Here is a 17,357-nt window from a genome sequence, read left to right on the forward strand (position 1 = left end):
AAAAAAAATTGAAAATAAAACTAATTTTTTAAACACATTGTTTTTTATTTTTATATTTAAATTTTCTTTTTAACAACTACTGCATGTCAACAACAACAAAAAGAAACAGAACTGGATGTTCCATATTACCAAATATGAATATCTGGTTTAAAGAAAGTTAAATTCTAAACACATTTTTAAATTTTTGTATCATCATCGGTTATTTTAGTGAATGCACTTTTTATGATTATATCCCGACATCGATAATAATAATAATTTGGATTTTTTCGTATCTGAGTGAGGAGAATATTTCTTTTCAAGAATTAAACATACGGTAAAAAATAAAATGTAAACATAACATGTATGTAACATAAATGTAACATAAAATGTAAAATTTTGCACTGTAGCAATGTGCATTTAATGCATTTTTCTTTTTGCTACTTTAAAATACATCGCAGACATTTAAAATACGTAGAATGATATGTAGAATATGGATACGTAGAAGATCCGACAAGTAATAATAACACGGGGGAACAAAATTTTTGTCGCATTTGTGCAAGTATTTGATCCTACCCAATTTGGGTGGGGGGATTTAAATTTTAAATAAGTTTTGTTAAGAAAACTAAAGATTTTTTTCAAAATGATATTTGTAATTAATTAATAATTTTTTTTTTGTCTAAATGTATAAGTTTTTTTCTTCTTTTTTTAATATCTGTCGTTGAACAGCCAATCGAATTTTTGGGTTTCCGACTACTGATGTTCAACTACGTTGCCTTGTAATTTTGAACCCAATCCAGAAGACGATGGAACTTCTGGGTCAAGTATTGGACGAAATTTGCTTTCGTTCAGGACTTTTTGATTGACCTAACCCTCATTTGTGTTACATGGAGGGGAAGACCACGGGAACATCCCACAGTTAGCCTGACGTCAAACTCTAACCCATGATCCGTCTGTCACTGAGGATATTTCACGTCAGCACTGTGGTCGATGCAATTAGGATGTGGAATTCGCATCGATCAGCTATCGCTGGGATTCGAACCCACTTCACCTCATTGGAAGGCGAACTCTCTATCCCATGTACAAGTTTATAAAGAGCTTATAGGTTTATATATTTACATGCTCGATAGGAAAACTAAGGGGTAACTATGGATGCTTGATCGGAATTTTTGCATGCACGGGCATGTCTAGCATTAGAAATGTCAATCACTGATTAAGAAGTTGTGTTAGGTGATATCAGAATTGTAATATCAAAATTTATGATCAGACAATATCGGATTTCTCGATTTGTGGTGACATCTTTAACTAGTTAATTAATCTTCTGATTAATTAATTATTGACTGACTGATTAATTAATTTTCTAATTATAAATTATTAAAATTTATGATCAGACAATATCGGATTTCTCGATATCTAGTGACATCTTTAACTATTCAATTAATCGTCTGATTTATTAATTATTGACTGACTGATTAATTAATTAATTATCTAATTATAAAATATTAAAATTTATGATCAGACAATATCGGATTTTTCGATATGTGGTGATATTTTTCCCATTCAATGAATTCTTGTAATTTTTTACAATTATCAATATTTTCATTGTCCAAATGAAATTCATCAACTCACACGATAATATCTGATTCTATAATTATCGTTATCAATAATATTAACGTATTCGATATTTTGCCATATTGGTCCAATATTCGATGTTTACGGTAAGGCGTGATATTCAAGATGCGTCTGGAGAATCTATTCTAAAAATTATTGACATTGCGGTGTTAAAAAATATGGATTTTTTACGATACAGCGAACTATTGCCTAACTTAACACTGAAAAGGTTACAAAATTAGTTACAAGAAAACAAAAACATCTTGCTTAAATCAATCTTTTGTGCGTGTTTTTGATCTATTTGTCTAAGTTCGCTTACCCCAAATTGTATGCTTAAAAGATAATTATCATCGATGATGATATTTTTTTCGGTGGAATCAGAAATTTAGCTCTGACGATCTTTTTATCTCATTTACAAGATGATGTAACGTCAATTTCATAGATATTTAATGCAACGGCATACATGCCTTCATATTAGATAGGCGTATGTCTTAAACGTGTAGCGGCGATTATCATGATTTATTGAGCATTCTGGAGTTACTTTAAAGTAAGTTTTTCTTTAAATTAATTTAATTATTTTAGAATTAATTAGCAAGGAGAAATGTTGTTACGATTTGTATCTTTATAGATTTATTTGTTGGTTTTATGAATGCAATCTGAAAAGAGAATTGGAAATATTCCATGTAATATTGTAAATTAATAAAAGCTCTTTTTTTCGTCTTCGAAGAACTAATTATAGATCTGTGTTTTACAATATTACTTTTTCTTATAATTAAAAATATTGATGTTGGTATAATGATTTACTGAGCATTTTGGTATAAATTTAAGGTAAATTTTTCTCTACATTAATGCGAATTATTTTAAAATTAATAAGCAAGTAAAAATGTTACGATTTTTTAATATCGATTTACTTGTTGGTTTTTCGATTGCAATGCGAAAAAGAAATTGGAAATATTTTTTATGCAATATATTGCAAAATTAAAAAAAAGCTGTTTACTTGTATTCAAAGAATAAATTATAGATTAATATTTTATGATATTACATTCGCTCCTTTTAAAAAATGTTGATGTTGAAGTCATGAGTCATTGAGCATTTTGGAATTGATATAAGGTAAATGTTTCTCTACAAATACTAATTTCTTTAGAATTAGTAAGTAAGTAGAAATGTTGCTTTTTTTTATATAGATTTATTTCTTGGTTACTGAGTGCAATCCAAAATCGTTCAATATTGTAAATTTAAAAAAAAAAAGCTCTTTTACTTGTATTCAAAGAATTAATTATAGACTAATATTTTATGATATTACTCTTACTTCTTATTAAAAATATTGATGTTGAAATTGTGATTCATTGAGCAAATTGGAATTAACGCATAAAGGGATAATTTTTCTTCCCCAGAGAAAATATTGTTTGCATTTGTTTTAGTTACATATTGTTTACATAACCTTCTTTATACTTTAAGATTCGTTTCAGTAAAACATAATAATACAGAAGGAAAATTATTTAGATTTTTTCCACTTAAATTAAAATCCTTAGATATCAAGGATAATTATTTCATAAGTGGTATTTATTCTTCCTTTCAGTTAAATATTGTTTACATTTGTCTTAGTTACATATTGTTTACGTATCTTTATTTACATTAAAAATTGGTTTATGGAAGATATAAAACTACAGAAGGAAAATTATTTAGTTTTATTTCACCATAATTTAAATCCATTAGGAATGTGGGGTAATTATTCTTCCACTTGACACATGTTGCTTATATATCTTTGTTTACAATTAAAAATTGATTTTAGGAAGACATAAGACTTCCTTCCTTCCTCGATGGCACGACAGCCCCGGGTGGGCCCTGGCCTTCGCAATCAACTTTCTCCAGGCCTGCCTCCGCCTGGCAGTTCTCTTCCAGTTTGAGACTTTTAAGACTGAAAAGTCTCTTTCCACGCAGTCGGCCCATCTCAGCTTTGGCCGACCTCTGGGCCTTGATCCGATGGGCTGAGCCAAAAAGATTATGTTTGTCAAACGCTCTCTCTTCATTCGAATGATGTGACCAGCCCATTTAATTCTTTGGATTTTTAGACATAAGACTACAGAGGGAAAATTATTTAGTCTCATTTCATTTTAAAATAAATCTCTTAGGAATAAGGGATAATTATTCTTACTCTTAGTTAAATATTGTTTACATTTGTCTTAGTTACATATTGTGTATATAACTTTGGTTACATTTAAAGATTAGTTTTTAGAAGACATAATACTTTACAGGGACAATTATTTAGTCTTATTTCACTTTATTTTAAATCTCTCAGGAATAAAGGATAATTATTCTTTCTCTTAGTTAAATATTGTTCATATTTGTCTTAGTTATATATTGTTTGCGTATCTTTGTTTGCATTAAAAATTGGTTTCTGGAAGATATAAGACTTCAGACGGAAAATTATTTAGTTTTATTTCACTATAATTTAAATCCATTAGGAATAAGGGGTAATTATTCTTCCACTTGACACATATTGTTCACATATCTTTGTTTACATTTAAATATTGATTTTAACAAGATATAGGACTGCAGAGGGAAAATTATTTAGTCTTATCTCACTTTAATTTAAATCTCTTAGGAATAAGGGATAATTATTCTTTCTCTTAGTTAAATGTTGCTCATATTTGTCTTAGTTACATATTGTTTATATAACTTTGTTTGCATTTAAAGATTAGTTTTTAGAAGACATAATACAGGGAAATAATACAGGGAATAACAGGGAAAATTATTTAGTCCTATTTCACTTTAATTTAAATCCATTAGGAATAAGGGATAAATATTCTTCCTAGTTAAATATTGTTTACATTTGTCTTAGTTGCATTTTGTTTGCATTTAACACCTTTGTTCACCTTTGTTTACATTTGCTTGGTTTTAGGAAGGTAAAAGTTTAATGTGGGAAAATTATTTAGCCTTATTTCCTTTTAATTTAAATCCTATAGTAATAAGGTAAAGTTATTCTTTCTTTTAATTAAATATTGTTTACATTTGTGTTAGTTACATGTTGTTTATATATATTTCTTTACATTTAAAGATTGGTTTGAGATCGACATATGACCATCGAAGGATAATTATTTTGTTTTATTTCATTCAAATCCTTTGTTCTTAGTTACACATCTTTTAATTAAAAGTTGAAAGAATATCTCACTGAAAAATTCAGTCAACACTTTTTCTTCCATTATTGATATGAAGAAATTAAACAATACTTTTAAAAATCACGATTAACTAATAATTGTTAGCAATCTGATTTGAGTGAATTAGTTGAGATATTTTAAAGAAAGAGAAATGTATCTTTAAGTCTGACCGGTTTTTTTCATGCAGGTTGTTTCATAGTTACTGCTTTTAAACAAAACCTTGTATTAGTAGAATCCTTGTCAAAAAATGCATTTAGGGGTCACAAATTAATGTTTTGGTTAAGAAAAAAATAAAAATACTGCTTAAATCTAAAATATGCCTATCGGTATGTGGGTTTAAAATTATTATTCCAGTCTGATTACAGGTTTAAACTTGAAAATGTATCTCAAAATCGTATGTTAACTCATTTCTGTTTCCTAACGAGTGTTTTGATATTTTTAATCCCTCCTCCTTCAATAGTGACTCATTAAATTTCGATAGTTTATTTCTTCCCTCACTTAAATTTTAATTTGCGACTGCTATTATGCATGTTTTAATTACTCTTTTTCTGGGAAGGATTCAACAAAATGTATAATTAGAATGGTGATTTCGCAAGATTCTGTATTTAGGTTCAATAAATTTCTGTAACAAAACAGCATATTATGCATCTTCATGGTTTTATGTTCAACTTATTAAATTCTGTTAAAATAATTCTTTTAATTTAATTTATGTTATAACGACATTTTATAAATAGTTATTTTTTCCTAAATTGAGTTTTTTCGAAAATTCCGATTAACCATGGCATACCATGGGCAAAATCAACGATCACCACCTAAATGTGAGGAGTAAAAATTGAAAGATTAACCATTTCTTATTTCTGATTGCAGCTGCTGTGTGATTAGGATCAGACCAAAATAATGGGTTCCAGATACGAAGAAATAATGGCAACCAAACCATATTTGCCTTATAGAATGGGATATCTCACTGATTGGATGGTAGATAAGGCCAGAGATGAGTTGAACGAAACTGATGAAATCAAAGCACCTGCACTCGCAGAATTAAGGGAATTAATATCTAGTAAGTCAATATAAGTGATTCCTAATGATTCCTGATTTTTCCTAGAAGGAAGATCATATTTCTCTTGTTTGTACTTAGTATTTTTTTTTTCTTCTTTTTCTTGAAAGGAATATAGAATTTTTCAAATTGTACGAATACGAAATGAAATATTTAAACAAAAAACATGCGTCTTTAAATGACAGAATTATTATTGCAAAAATGTGTTTCCAATATTGAGGTTAAAAATGATTGATTTAATGAAAAATGATTGAAAGAAATGATTGATTTTTAAAAAGGCAAATAATAGCTATATATCGAAAAAGATATATTTAATCCTTTTAACTAAATGTCATAAAAAAATTTAAATCACAGAATATGAAAAAAAAAAGTAAATAAAAATTTTCTTTTAAGGTGAAAAGCTTCATAATTTTATAAATATGAAAGAACTATACAATAATGCGTGTACTCAGAAAAATTTCTTTGAATTTAATAAGAAATTTTATAAATTTTAAATTTAACTATAGAAAACTTTAATTGGTTCAGAATTCACGATTCTAAGATTTTTTAAAATTACATTTCTCTTAGGTAGACTATATTACCAGCACTATTTGAAAACGAAAATGCATATGCCGTTATAAATAGTTTTATTTTGAATTCTAAAGTTTGATTTTAATTTTGTTAGTTAAAAATTAAATCAATGCCTGCAATAAAAACTTAAATTTTATTTATTTAAATGAGTTAATATGTTAGAAGTATTTATTTTTTTCAACACTGATACCTCGATTAAAAAATTATAAATAAGAATACAGTCAAATCTAGCTATGAACCTTCTAGGGATCGAAATTTTAGTTCACTATAACCGGGAGTTCACTATATCCGCACTGCAAATAATTTTAACTCATTTTTAGAACTACTCCCTTTTATTACATATAATTGAAATAAATGACCAATAAAAAGAAGCACAAAAATGATTCAAAATTAACTCAAAAATGATCCAAAATTGAATTTCAAAATTACCAAAAATTGAAGAAAAAAATCAGTCGAAGACAGAAAAAAGTTCATAATATCCAATTTCTTCTCTTGGTTCACTATATCCACAAAAAATAATATTACATGTGTATAGCAAGGCACGGGAGCGAACATTTCGTTCACTATATCTGGGAGTTCACTATAAACAACGTTCACTATAGTGGGGTTTGACTGTATTTGATAATTTATTTGATTAAGTTTTACTCTGTTATTATAAATGTTTTAACTTTGAATTTTAAAGTTCGATTTTAATTTTATGTAATACTTGAAAATTAAATCGATGCATGCAACGAAAATTCAACTTATTTGTTTAAAGTATAGAGTAAAATTTGTAAACGTTGTTTTGTTTACCCTATTGAAAGCGAATTAATAAGAACGAACTTATGAAATTAAGTGATGCGTTAGAGCCACAACTATATTTATATATAAAGATTAATAGAACAAAACGTTTTAAATTTATTTCCCTAAATTCATTACATATATTTTGCCGCTCCTGATTGTGTAGAATAAATAATATGAGCATTTTTATTCAATATTTTTTATTTGGTGCTGCCATCTGTATTCGATATGATGAATTTGCAAGAAATTTTTTAGATGTGTCGCATCTAAATATCGCTAAACGCACTTAAAGAAATTATTCCAACAAAGACATAATAGAGTTGTCCTTTAGTATAATCATAACGTGATAATAAGTTCTGTAAACCGATATGCATACCAAATTTTAATAGCTCGAAATTGAAATTTTTCCTAGTAGTGATAAAACTGTTCTGTTTTTAATTTATTCAATAATTGCATATAATGTATGTCAAAACATACATTATATTAACATACTTTTTAAAGCATTTCGCTTAACTATTTTTCACAAATTTAAAGAATCACATTAAAAAAAAAAATTATCTATTTTTGTTAATGATATTTTGTATTGTACATATTAGTAATAATTGTGTATTATATTATGTAATTATTATAGGCATCATTTTTTTACAAACCACACCAAACGTGATGTATCGACTGATTATGCTTATTCGTATCCGTACTGTCGTCAATATTTAAGAGCTAGGAAATTCAACCCAAAGAAAAATTTCTTCAAAAATTTCTACAAAATTAAGAAAGATTACGCTCAACTAAATCCATATGATTTAGACGTTTTACGTTATTATGTAGTTTTAGACACGATTCAATTAATAGATCAAATAGTTTAAAATTTATTTTCCACAATTCTTAACAAACATTTTGCCGCTCTTAATTATGTAGAATGAATAATATGAGAGCTTTCAATAAATTCTTTGCTTGGTGCTGTCATCTACATTCGATAAGACGAAGCACAAGAACATCTTCCTGACTGCCACCGCTCTAAATATTTGAAATATTACTAAATAATATTCTTTTAACACATTTTATTTGGAAGGTTTTGCTAAACTATTTTATACAAATGAAAAGAATTATGTTAAAAAAAAGTAATTATATGTTCTGTTATCAATAAAAACTTAATTATTTTGCAGAAGACACCAAACTAGATGTATGGACTGATGATGCTTATTTGCTTCAGTATTTAAGAGCTAGGAAATTCAACCCAAAGAAAGCATTTAATCTCTTTAAGAATTTCTACAATGTTAAACATGATTACGTTGAAGTGTACCCATATGATTTAGACGTCGACGGTTTAAGAAGCATTTTTACATCGGGAGCAGCTGGATCATTACCATATAGAGATGAAAATGGCTGCGTTGTTTTCATCTTTAAAGTGGGTAAGTTACAGAAATATCTTATAAAGATAACAAGTAATGATATTTATTCTGGTGTTGAGGATTGGAGGCTTGAACTAGCCCGGAATTTTATGACATTTTGATTTTTGAGCCTTTTTTTCTCTTTTAGGTCAATTTTGTTTTAAATTTTTGAGCGTTTTAGAACTTTTTTTTTAGTATTATTTTTTCAATTTTATTATGTTCAGAAGTCTATATATTTTCTTTCTCTTTTTTTTATTTAATCATATAACTTTTATTTCGAACTTAAATAAACGCACGGCATTTATTGCATTGTTGCATATTTTGACGTGCATATTTTATTTATTGCATATTTTGACGTGAATGAAAGTAATTTCAAAGAGGAAAACAATAAAAAACAAGAAAATAAATAAAAATAAGGAGGAAAATATCTAAAAAGTGGTGCAATCCAATATAATGATTAAAAAAATAAATAACAAGTGATAATATCTCCCAGTTTGTAAGAGAATCGTTTTCAAAAGCGTTGTGGATTCCTAGTTATGTACAAAAACAAATGCATGAAAACAAAACTAATGCATAAAAACAAATGTCCGAACAGGGATAGTCTGATCAAGAAAAAACCTTGAAGCCGAAGATATTTTAAAAAGAAAATGGCCAGGCAGATCTCTAAACCTGAATCCCATCGTGCATGTATGGAATACACTCGTCAAAGCAGCTGCAGTTCCCCAACGCACTTTCTGAAATCACCCGGATTTATAAACTTTCGGAATGGAGAATTGGGATCTATTGTCCCACTATCTTAGGCAAACTGCAAGCACTAGAAGATTTTTGCCACAATTTTTGTCTTTCAATAATGTAAATTTTCATTCTTGAAAATGGGTTTATTTCTTAACTGCTATACATAAGCGTATATTGCAGAGGATTTCTCAATTATTCTATTTACATATTGCTGATAGACGAAAACCTAATTTGTTCTGTTTGATTCCATGCGGTTAACTTGTAGCGCTCTGGTAGCGTAATTGGTAAAAGTGGCGATAACTTTACTGCTGGAGAGCCTGGGGCGGTGAGTTCGATACTGCAGTCGACTACACTGACGTGAATACGCTGCAAGATGCGCGATAAATATGTCCCAGACTGAATGACTTCTCGCTTTAATAGTAATAATCAGCTAATAATTCAAGAAAACCTGGTTGGAAATTGTAATTGTAAATTAAGTAATAACGAACAAAAATACATACAGGCCTGTATTTCCTTGCAGTCTTCAACACGTTTTTTTGATCATTTTAAAAATATGTATTTTAAATTCCATATTCAGCGAATTGAGATCAATCTTTACAGTAGGGTTTCCCAGTTAGAAGGAAATTTAAAAAATATAGTTTTGCAATATAATGTGATTTTTAAAAGGTAGATAACTTGCTTTACTTTCTACGCAATCGCTACTTCGATCATTTTATTTTTGTAGACACTTCGTCAGGTTTTCTATGTTCATGTCTTATTAGCTCCCCGCTACTTCTTCTGGGACTGAATACCACTTTCATTTCCTTATTGAACGTGTTCACCTCATTATCACCTTCATTTTTCTTTCAACTTTTTATTTCTTTCAACTGAAAAAATAAGTGATATCTATTGGTTGCTAAGCCAAGTGTATAGGGTGGGAATGGGATTAATGTTTTAGTAAAACTGTTGCAGAAGAGAGACGATTTAATTGCCGAAGCAAAACATGAGATTTAATGCTTTCTCTGACATTCTCAGATTTCCCACGGGTCTCTCAAATTTACACCGAAGAGCCATTACATTATGACCACCCTGCTAATAACATGTAGGACCACCTTTAGCCCTCAAAACTGCTAGCACCCACCGTGGCGTTGATACCACAAGGTGCTGATAAGTAGTCTGAGGTATCTGGCATCTGTAGTTCCCTCACATTACGAGGGGGTAGCGTGGCAGCACGAATTTGGTTTTCCAAGTAGGACCACAAATGCTCTATTGGATTTCATCAGGTGAATTTGGGGGCAAGGACATGTCTTGAAAGTCACTGGAATGTTCCTCGAACCAATCCATGATGATTCGACCCTTATGACATGGTGCATTATCCTGTTGGTAAACACCATCCCCTGCAGGAAAAACTGTTGCCATGAATGGGTGAACCTGGTCTGCAACTATGTCCAAGTAGCTTACAGACGTCAGGGATTGTTCTATGAGGAATATGGGTCCTAATGTGCCCCATAAAAACATTGTTCCTGGGCGAGAAACCATGGAAACCTGCGCGAGCCCATTGTTATAGATGGAGGATGGTCATAATGTAATGGCTCTTCGATGTATAATGATATAGGAAAATTTACCTTTACATCCGTAGAAATGTCTTTTTTAAGAATACGACTTAAAGGCTTGAGATCAGACTGATTACAATTCTAGTACATGTATGCTTCCTTTAAAAAATAACATTTAGAGGTAGTCATAAATGAATTAAAATATCGAATTTTGTTTTATTTTCATCATCACTCTTTAAAACTTTTAAGATCTAAAACGACTCTGATTATTCTTCTCCGTTTTTTCCCCCAAGTTTGGGTTATAATAAAATTTTCTTATTTTCAGCTAAATGGAATCCAGATGTTTTCCCCATAAAAACTGCTCTTTCTGCCATGACAGCTATAATACTAGCGGCTGTTGAGGATCCAGCAACGCAAGTGTGTGGCGTTCACATTTTTCTGGATGTGAAAGGGACATCTTTTAGGCAGATTCGTTGTATCACTCCAAGATACATTCAGTTGTTTTCTAAAGCACTCAGAGTAAGTTATTTGTTTGGGGAATTCCCCCCTTTTAATTTTTGCTTAAATTTTCAAAAGTGCCCTCTTTCGTTTTGGTTAACTCAGTGCTCCCAAAGGTCCACCAAGTGGTCATATATGAAGTGGCTCGGGCACTTGCAAAGATTTGAGAACCCTAATCCTGATAGGAAACTGCCTTTGGACAGACCATCTCAGGCTTCAGGAAATAGAGGTCACCCAGTTATCATGTGGCTGGAGAATGTAGAAGAAGAATTTAGCATGTTAGCTGTCGGGAATGGGAGAACAGTAGTTAAGGATTGACGGCTATAGTGGAAGTTTACTGGGACGACCTGGGTAAAGCTGTAGTACCGAAACGAAAAAGAAAACGCCAAATTCATTTTATAAAATACATAAATTATTATTAAAATTCATTATTAAATTTTTCTTGATTTTCAGAAAGATTTGGAAGCTTATTGCACCCACAAAAGTCGGATATATACTAGATAATATAGTTTAAATAGAAGTGGTTGTGAAAGTTGGAAAACTTCAAATTGCTTTGATGTGTAGTTTGTTATTACTTGAATGTTTTTCATGGACCTTTGGGAGTCCTGTTAAACTTTTCCCTTTTTCTCAACCCTCTAAGCGGTGAGCCGGTGGGTAAAATTGTACTGACATTTTCCTGCTAAGCACTGTTTTCCACTTTCAGTAACATGGGAAAGCCAGTTTTTTTAAGCAGGAAAGTTCGGAAAAGTCCGAAACTAACGTTCAGGGGGTATTTTCCAGTACTGGAGTAAAAGTGGGTTAAAAACGGGTTGTAAAAACTTAAAATTATAGAATAAAATAAGCTCTTACTATTCTTAATCATAAAACTTTATTTATCACTATGGGTGAGAGAGAGTTTCAAGTGGGTGTATAGCGTAACAAGTTCTGTAAGCCAAGCAACTTTCTGTTCTTGGGTTTGTGAGAAAGATTCCAATCTTCCCTTTGAGTAAACCGTGTCGTCGTAAAACTTCCGGGTTACGACTTCCGACTGATTTTAACACCTAAGCCATCCAATATTGTTATACTTGTAGTGTTTTTAATATAATACGTTCTTTTTATTTTAACGAAACAAACAACAAAAGAATGCGGATGACTCCACAAACTTGCTATGATGCTACCTAAAAAATAACAAACAGTGCTATAGCACTGTTATAGCCTAATAAGGGACAACACTCAAAGCATGGCTAACCTTACACTTTATTTATTCTGCGATGTTAAATTTGTTATAGGCTCATGACCTATTAGAGTTTATAAATTACAGAAAACTCTTATGAATAGTAAAATTGAATGTAAATTTAAAAGCAAATCACAATAATAATACTAAGCCTGTTCACACATCGCCTTGTAAGCATGACATAAGCGTAGGGATACACAGGAAGTTTTGTATATTTCTTCCGGTCTTAGGAAGCTTGTTATTGTTTACATTCAGTCAACCATCCATTGTTTACCTAGGCCTCATGTAAAAGCAACGGAATATGGAAGCAGTGGTGCAAAGTACCGATTTGATAGGTTGAAACTTTCTTACAAATTAAAAAACATGTAAATTTTTGATGAATTAAAAACCTAATTTTTATCTTGCTAGGTTTAGGGACCTTCAGTATCATGAAAACATATTAGATTTTGTTTAAATACCCAGATACATGTTTTACTGGATACAGAATCTAAAGGCATAAATAAATATATTTTTAATCTTCAAGCAATTAATAATCTGTAAAATCGAAACATTGATTTATTAAAATAAATCAATGTTCCTTTTATTAAAATAAAACTTTGATTTAATTTGTATTCCCAAAGACTCCCAAATATAAATTTTTGGAGGAAAAAATTGTTCTATAAATTTTACGCTATATTTTGTAGTGAAAAAAAAAAACATTACTTTGTTAACTCATTATATACCAAGGGAGATGGGCAAAAAAATTGGAAATTTTTGAAGCGAATTGCTCTCTAGTTTTGTGATTCAGGGAAAAAAGTGGGGTAGGATTCAAAATGAATCTTTTCTTTAACAAAAAAGCTACTTAGCTCGCAAGTTCCTTCTTGTAGGGCATGTAAAAACAATACGCTTAAATGGCCGACCTAAATGGTCAAAAAACAACGATAAAAGCAAAATTTTAACATTATTTTCCTTTGTATATTTTTAGAACACATTAGCTGTGAGGTTTAAAGGAATTCATATATTCAACGAATCCTTCATTTTTACATATCTTTATAACATAATCAAGATATTTCTCACTGACAAAATCAAGAAACGAGTAAGTATAGTTTCTTCTATTTTAATAACTTCAACAAAAACTAATATTTTAAACAGTTTCTGGTGTGTGTTTTATTCAAATATTTATTGTTGCATACGAAAATAGAAGCTTTTTAACTGTCCGCTTAAGAAAGTGACTTAGTTATTAGCAAAAAGGAAAAAAAAAGAGCGGTGATTAATGAACGTTAGTCTAATGAGTTTGTTTTTTCTGTTTCAACCATTTTATTGTAGAATTACTTTGGGAAATTAGGCAGTTTGGTACATTAGAAGAACAAAAAACTGCATAATTTTAAGCTTCAGCCAAAGCTCATCCGCTATTTTCGACTGAAATTTTGATAAACGGAATGTCAGAGAGGATACAGTATAGTTATACTCTTTATATTGTACTATGTGTTTTTTATACTCTTTTTCTAATGAGACCATCCATTAGTAATCAGCGCTGGGGTTCCCGCAAGAGCTTGCGCCCTATCGCTTGTGTACCGCACCAGGCGCTACTGAGACCATCCAGGTTCGAAAACTGATTATGGCTGGTCAATTCGTATTCTGCAATTGGCTTGCTCAGAACATAATGCTGACAATGGTGACATTTTTCCCTATCTCAGAGCATCGAGCTGGTGTTATGTAAAAGGGATTACCAGAATGTAAGTTAGAATTGCTCTGACGTTATTCTAACCGTGGGAGGCAGTAGCGATTTTTCTCTCATTGCAATGCAAATAAGGGTTAGTTTCATTCAAAAAGTCTTATAAAGTAGAACATTGAATTTTATAGATTGGATGTTCAACAAACGGTTATAAAGTATAATATGAAAAAAGAATATTCTGAAAAAGCTGTACGACTCAACGATATTTGAAACGACACGAGTACGAATTCCGAACATATCGATTTAAATCGTAACTGTCCCCCATCATTGCACTAATCACTCCTCTACCGCAAATGGCTGAAAGCAGCTAGATTACTCAAATGTTTGACAGCTCATTGATTACTTAATTACTGGACAACACTGGTATTACTCAAACAATAGACATCTACTGGATTACTCAAATAGTAGATATCTTCTGAATTACTCTAATTGTAGACAGCTTCTTAATTTCTTAAACGGTATACAGCTCCTGGATTACTCAAATGATAAACAGCTGTTGCTTTAACGTCTGTCTAATCATGAAAGTGCTTCGTGATTGTTTTCCTTCTCAACGTAATGCTATTTCCTCTAAATTATTTTACGAAATAGAGTTTGTTCTGATGTTTTTTCCATTACTTCATACGTATAGGTTAAAAACTACGATTCGAATGATTCATTTTATTTTGTATATTTTTACATAAAATATACTCCCTTTGTTCCAAATTAGTTGCTACATTTGAATACTTTTGTATTCACTATTATAATACTGGTGATTGTATGATTGTTTTGTGTAAAGATTTTTCAGATATTCCAGGGTGCTATGCTATCATCAATCAACAACTTTTACTTACCAAGCATTTCGTCCTTTAATTAGAACCAAATTAGTTTAAAAAAATCCAGTAATCGCAATAGAACTGACTCTTGCACCACCACGATTACAACTATTTTCTAGTTAGCGAATCATGTGTGGTATAAGTTTACTGGTGTCGGTTTATTAAACTTCCTCGGAAGGTACTTATGGCTTTGCCTACTTGAAATGTAGCATCTCATTTGGGACAAAATTTTCGACCTATATGTAGCAACTAATTTGGAACGGAGGGAGAGTTTAGTTTAAGAGGTTTCGATAAACTATTATATTTTAATGTGTTTTGAATATTTAAAAACAATTATCTTACTTTCAGTTTCATTTCCATGGTGATAATGCCAAACATTTGCACAAGATTATTCCAAAAGCTATCTTGCCAGCAGAGTATGGTGGCGACAATGTTAACTACAATGAAAGCGAATGGTGCCAAAGAGAAATCGAACTGTTCTATGATAGATTCACAGAATTGCATAAAAAGGGATATTTTTGAAATTAATTCTCGATATTTTTTAAACACATTAATCAAACTTCAAAGATATTACCAATGGTTTCTCATCGATTGTTACACCATATGACTTCTCAATGAATAACAAGAACTTCATATAGATCTGTACGCGAGTGGCTTATTTGTCAATGCGTTTAAGCGATCCTACTAGTGTCCTGAAAAACTGTTGGTTAAGTTTCTAATAAGATATTCTAAAACTCACCATTTTACCATTTAAATTTAAAATTCCTAGAACAGATATCTAATAGAGATTCTGAAATTTTTTTTTAATTCGAAAGGTAAAGTGGTCAGTTGAGGAATATCGTTTTAGAAATTTTCCCCGTAGTTTTTTTTTCAGGGCACTGACAGCTTACGTTGAAGTCCTTATTTGACTGGCGCTAATTTGCTTCAAAACACATTAGCATTAAATGATCTATTGACGAAATGCTATCAGTGAAGCGATTGCGTCCAAAATGAACTAGTTGAAGTTCAATAGTGTAAATAAAACTACATCGCCTGCCAAATATTGAACATGATCTTGTATGCATTGTACTGTTCAAAAAGTGTTTCAATGTTCCGTATGTTAGTGGATAAATTTTTGTATGTCTTTCTCACTTCATATAATTAAAATAACCTCAAAATTTGTTATAAAATGTATCAAATATTTTAAGTGTTTTCAGGTATAAATTATTGACAAATTAATGACTTTAATTTAATTATTGACAAATAAACGGCTGTAAATCGAGTTGCCATAAAATTAAATTCTTATTTAGAAAAAACAATGGAGTTGCCATAAAATAATGTTTTCTTTCTCCATAAAATCGAAATTGACTATGAAATTAAATCTATCCTAAAATGATTTTTGAAAGAAGATTTTTGAAGAAAATGTATCAAATATTTTAAGTGTTTTCAGGTATAAATTATTGACAAATTAATGACTTTAATTTAATTATTGACAAATAAACGGCTGTAAATCGAGTTGCCATAAAATTAAATTCTTATTTAGAAAAAACAATGGAGTTGCCATAAAATAATGTTTTCTTTCTCCATAAAATCGAAATTGACTATGAAATTAAATCTATCCTAAAATGATTTTTGAAAGAAGATTAATGAATTTGAAGTGCCATGTTTATTTGCCGTACAGTTGTATTTTGTTAGAAAATCAAAATTATCATAAAATGCGCTTTGCATAAAAGTTAATTGCCATAAATTTCTTCATAAAATGGAGTTTTGTTATTAATGACACAAATGAAGGTGCCAAAAATAAAGTATTGCCATATAATTTAATTTGTCATAATATTTATTTTAATAAAACTAATTAAGAATTTAGCTTTGAAAGATAAAATTATAACTGTGTTACAAAGGGGTTTTGCAATAAAATAAGAGTATTAGCATTGCGATTGTTATATGATAGAGTCAAGAGAAGATAGAGTTCCATAAAATGGAGCTCTATTTAGTCGCCGTTTTATTCAAAATTATTTAATGAATCATATTTGTTTAACTATCAATGTGAATTCCATCACTTCCCATGCAATTTCAAAAATTCACTATACAAATTTTACCAATCATATGTCAATCGTAATTTTTATAAATATTGTATCAGTACTATACAAAAAATCACAAAATAAGGAATGCCTAGCATATACGTTTTAAGTGTAAAACATTACGGGACTTTTTTAGATCTCTATGTTTATTAAGTTTGAAATGTCTTAATTTATGTTTTTTATTTATTGTGTATGATCATTTTATCATGAAAAAAATGTTTTGTATTTTTGTAAATAAATATTTAAATTATGTTAA

At 30.0% G+C, this 17,357-nt stretch overlaps 1 protein-coding gene across 6 annotated transcripts in view; it reads left to right on the forward strand.

Moving 5' to 3' along the window:
- The window catches only part of LOC107436851 (alpha-tocopherol transfer protein-like), a 127,795-nt gene extending 110,438 nt beyond the window's left edge, over positions 1-17,357 (forward strand). For 5 of the 6 annotated variants that reach the window (XM_016048672.5, XM_071185267.2, XM_016048669.5 and 2 more), the window contains 5 exons: positions 5,613-5,802; positions 8,313-8,558; positions 11,130-11,323; positions 13,480-13,590; positions 15,390-17,357. In XM_016048672.5, the coding sequence (XP_015904158.1) occupies positions 5,643-5,802; positions 8,313-8,558; positions 11,130-11,323; positions 13,480-13,590; positions 15,390-15,563 (885 nt within the window). In that variant the 5' untranslated portion in view covers positions 5,613-5,642 and the 3' untranslated portion in view covers positions 15,564-17,357. Of the gene's footprint in view, positions 1-1,986; positions 2,135-5,612; positions 5,803-8,312; positions 8,559-11,129; positions 11,324-13,479; positions 13,591-15,389 lie in introns of those variants that run through there. The other variant, XM_016048668.3, reaches the window with a different exon arrangement.

Source organism: Parasteatoda tepidariorum, chromosome 5, assembly GCF_982258835.1.
Source record: "Parasteatoda tepidariorum strain Cologne lab strain chromosome 5, Ptep-v5.0, whole genome shotgun sequence".
Lineage (NCBI taxonomy): Eukaryota > Metazoa > Arthropoda > Arachnida > Araneae > Theridiidae > Parasteatoda > Parasteatoda tepidariorum.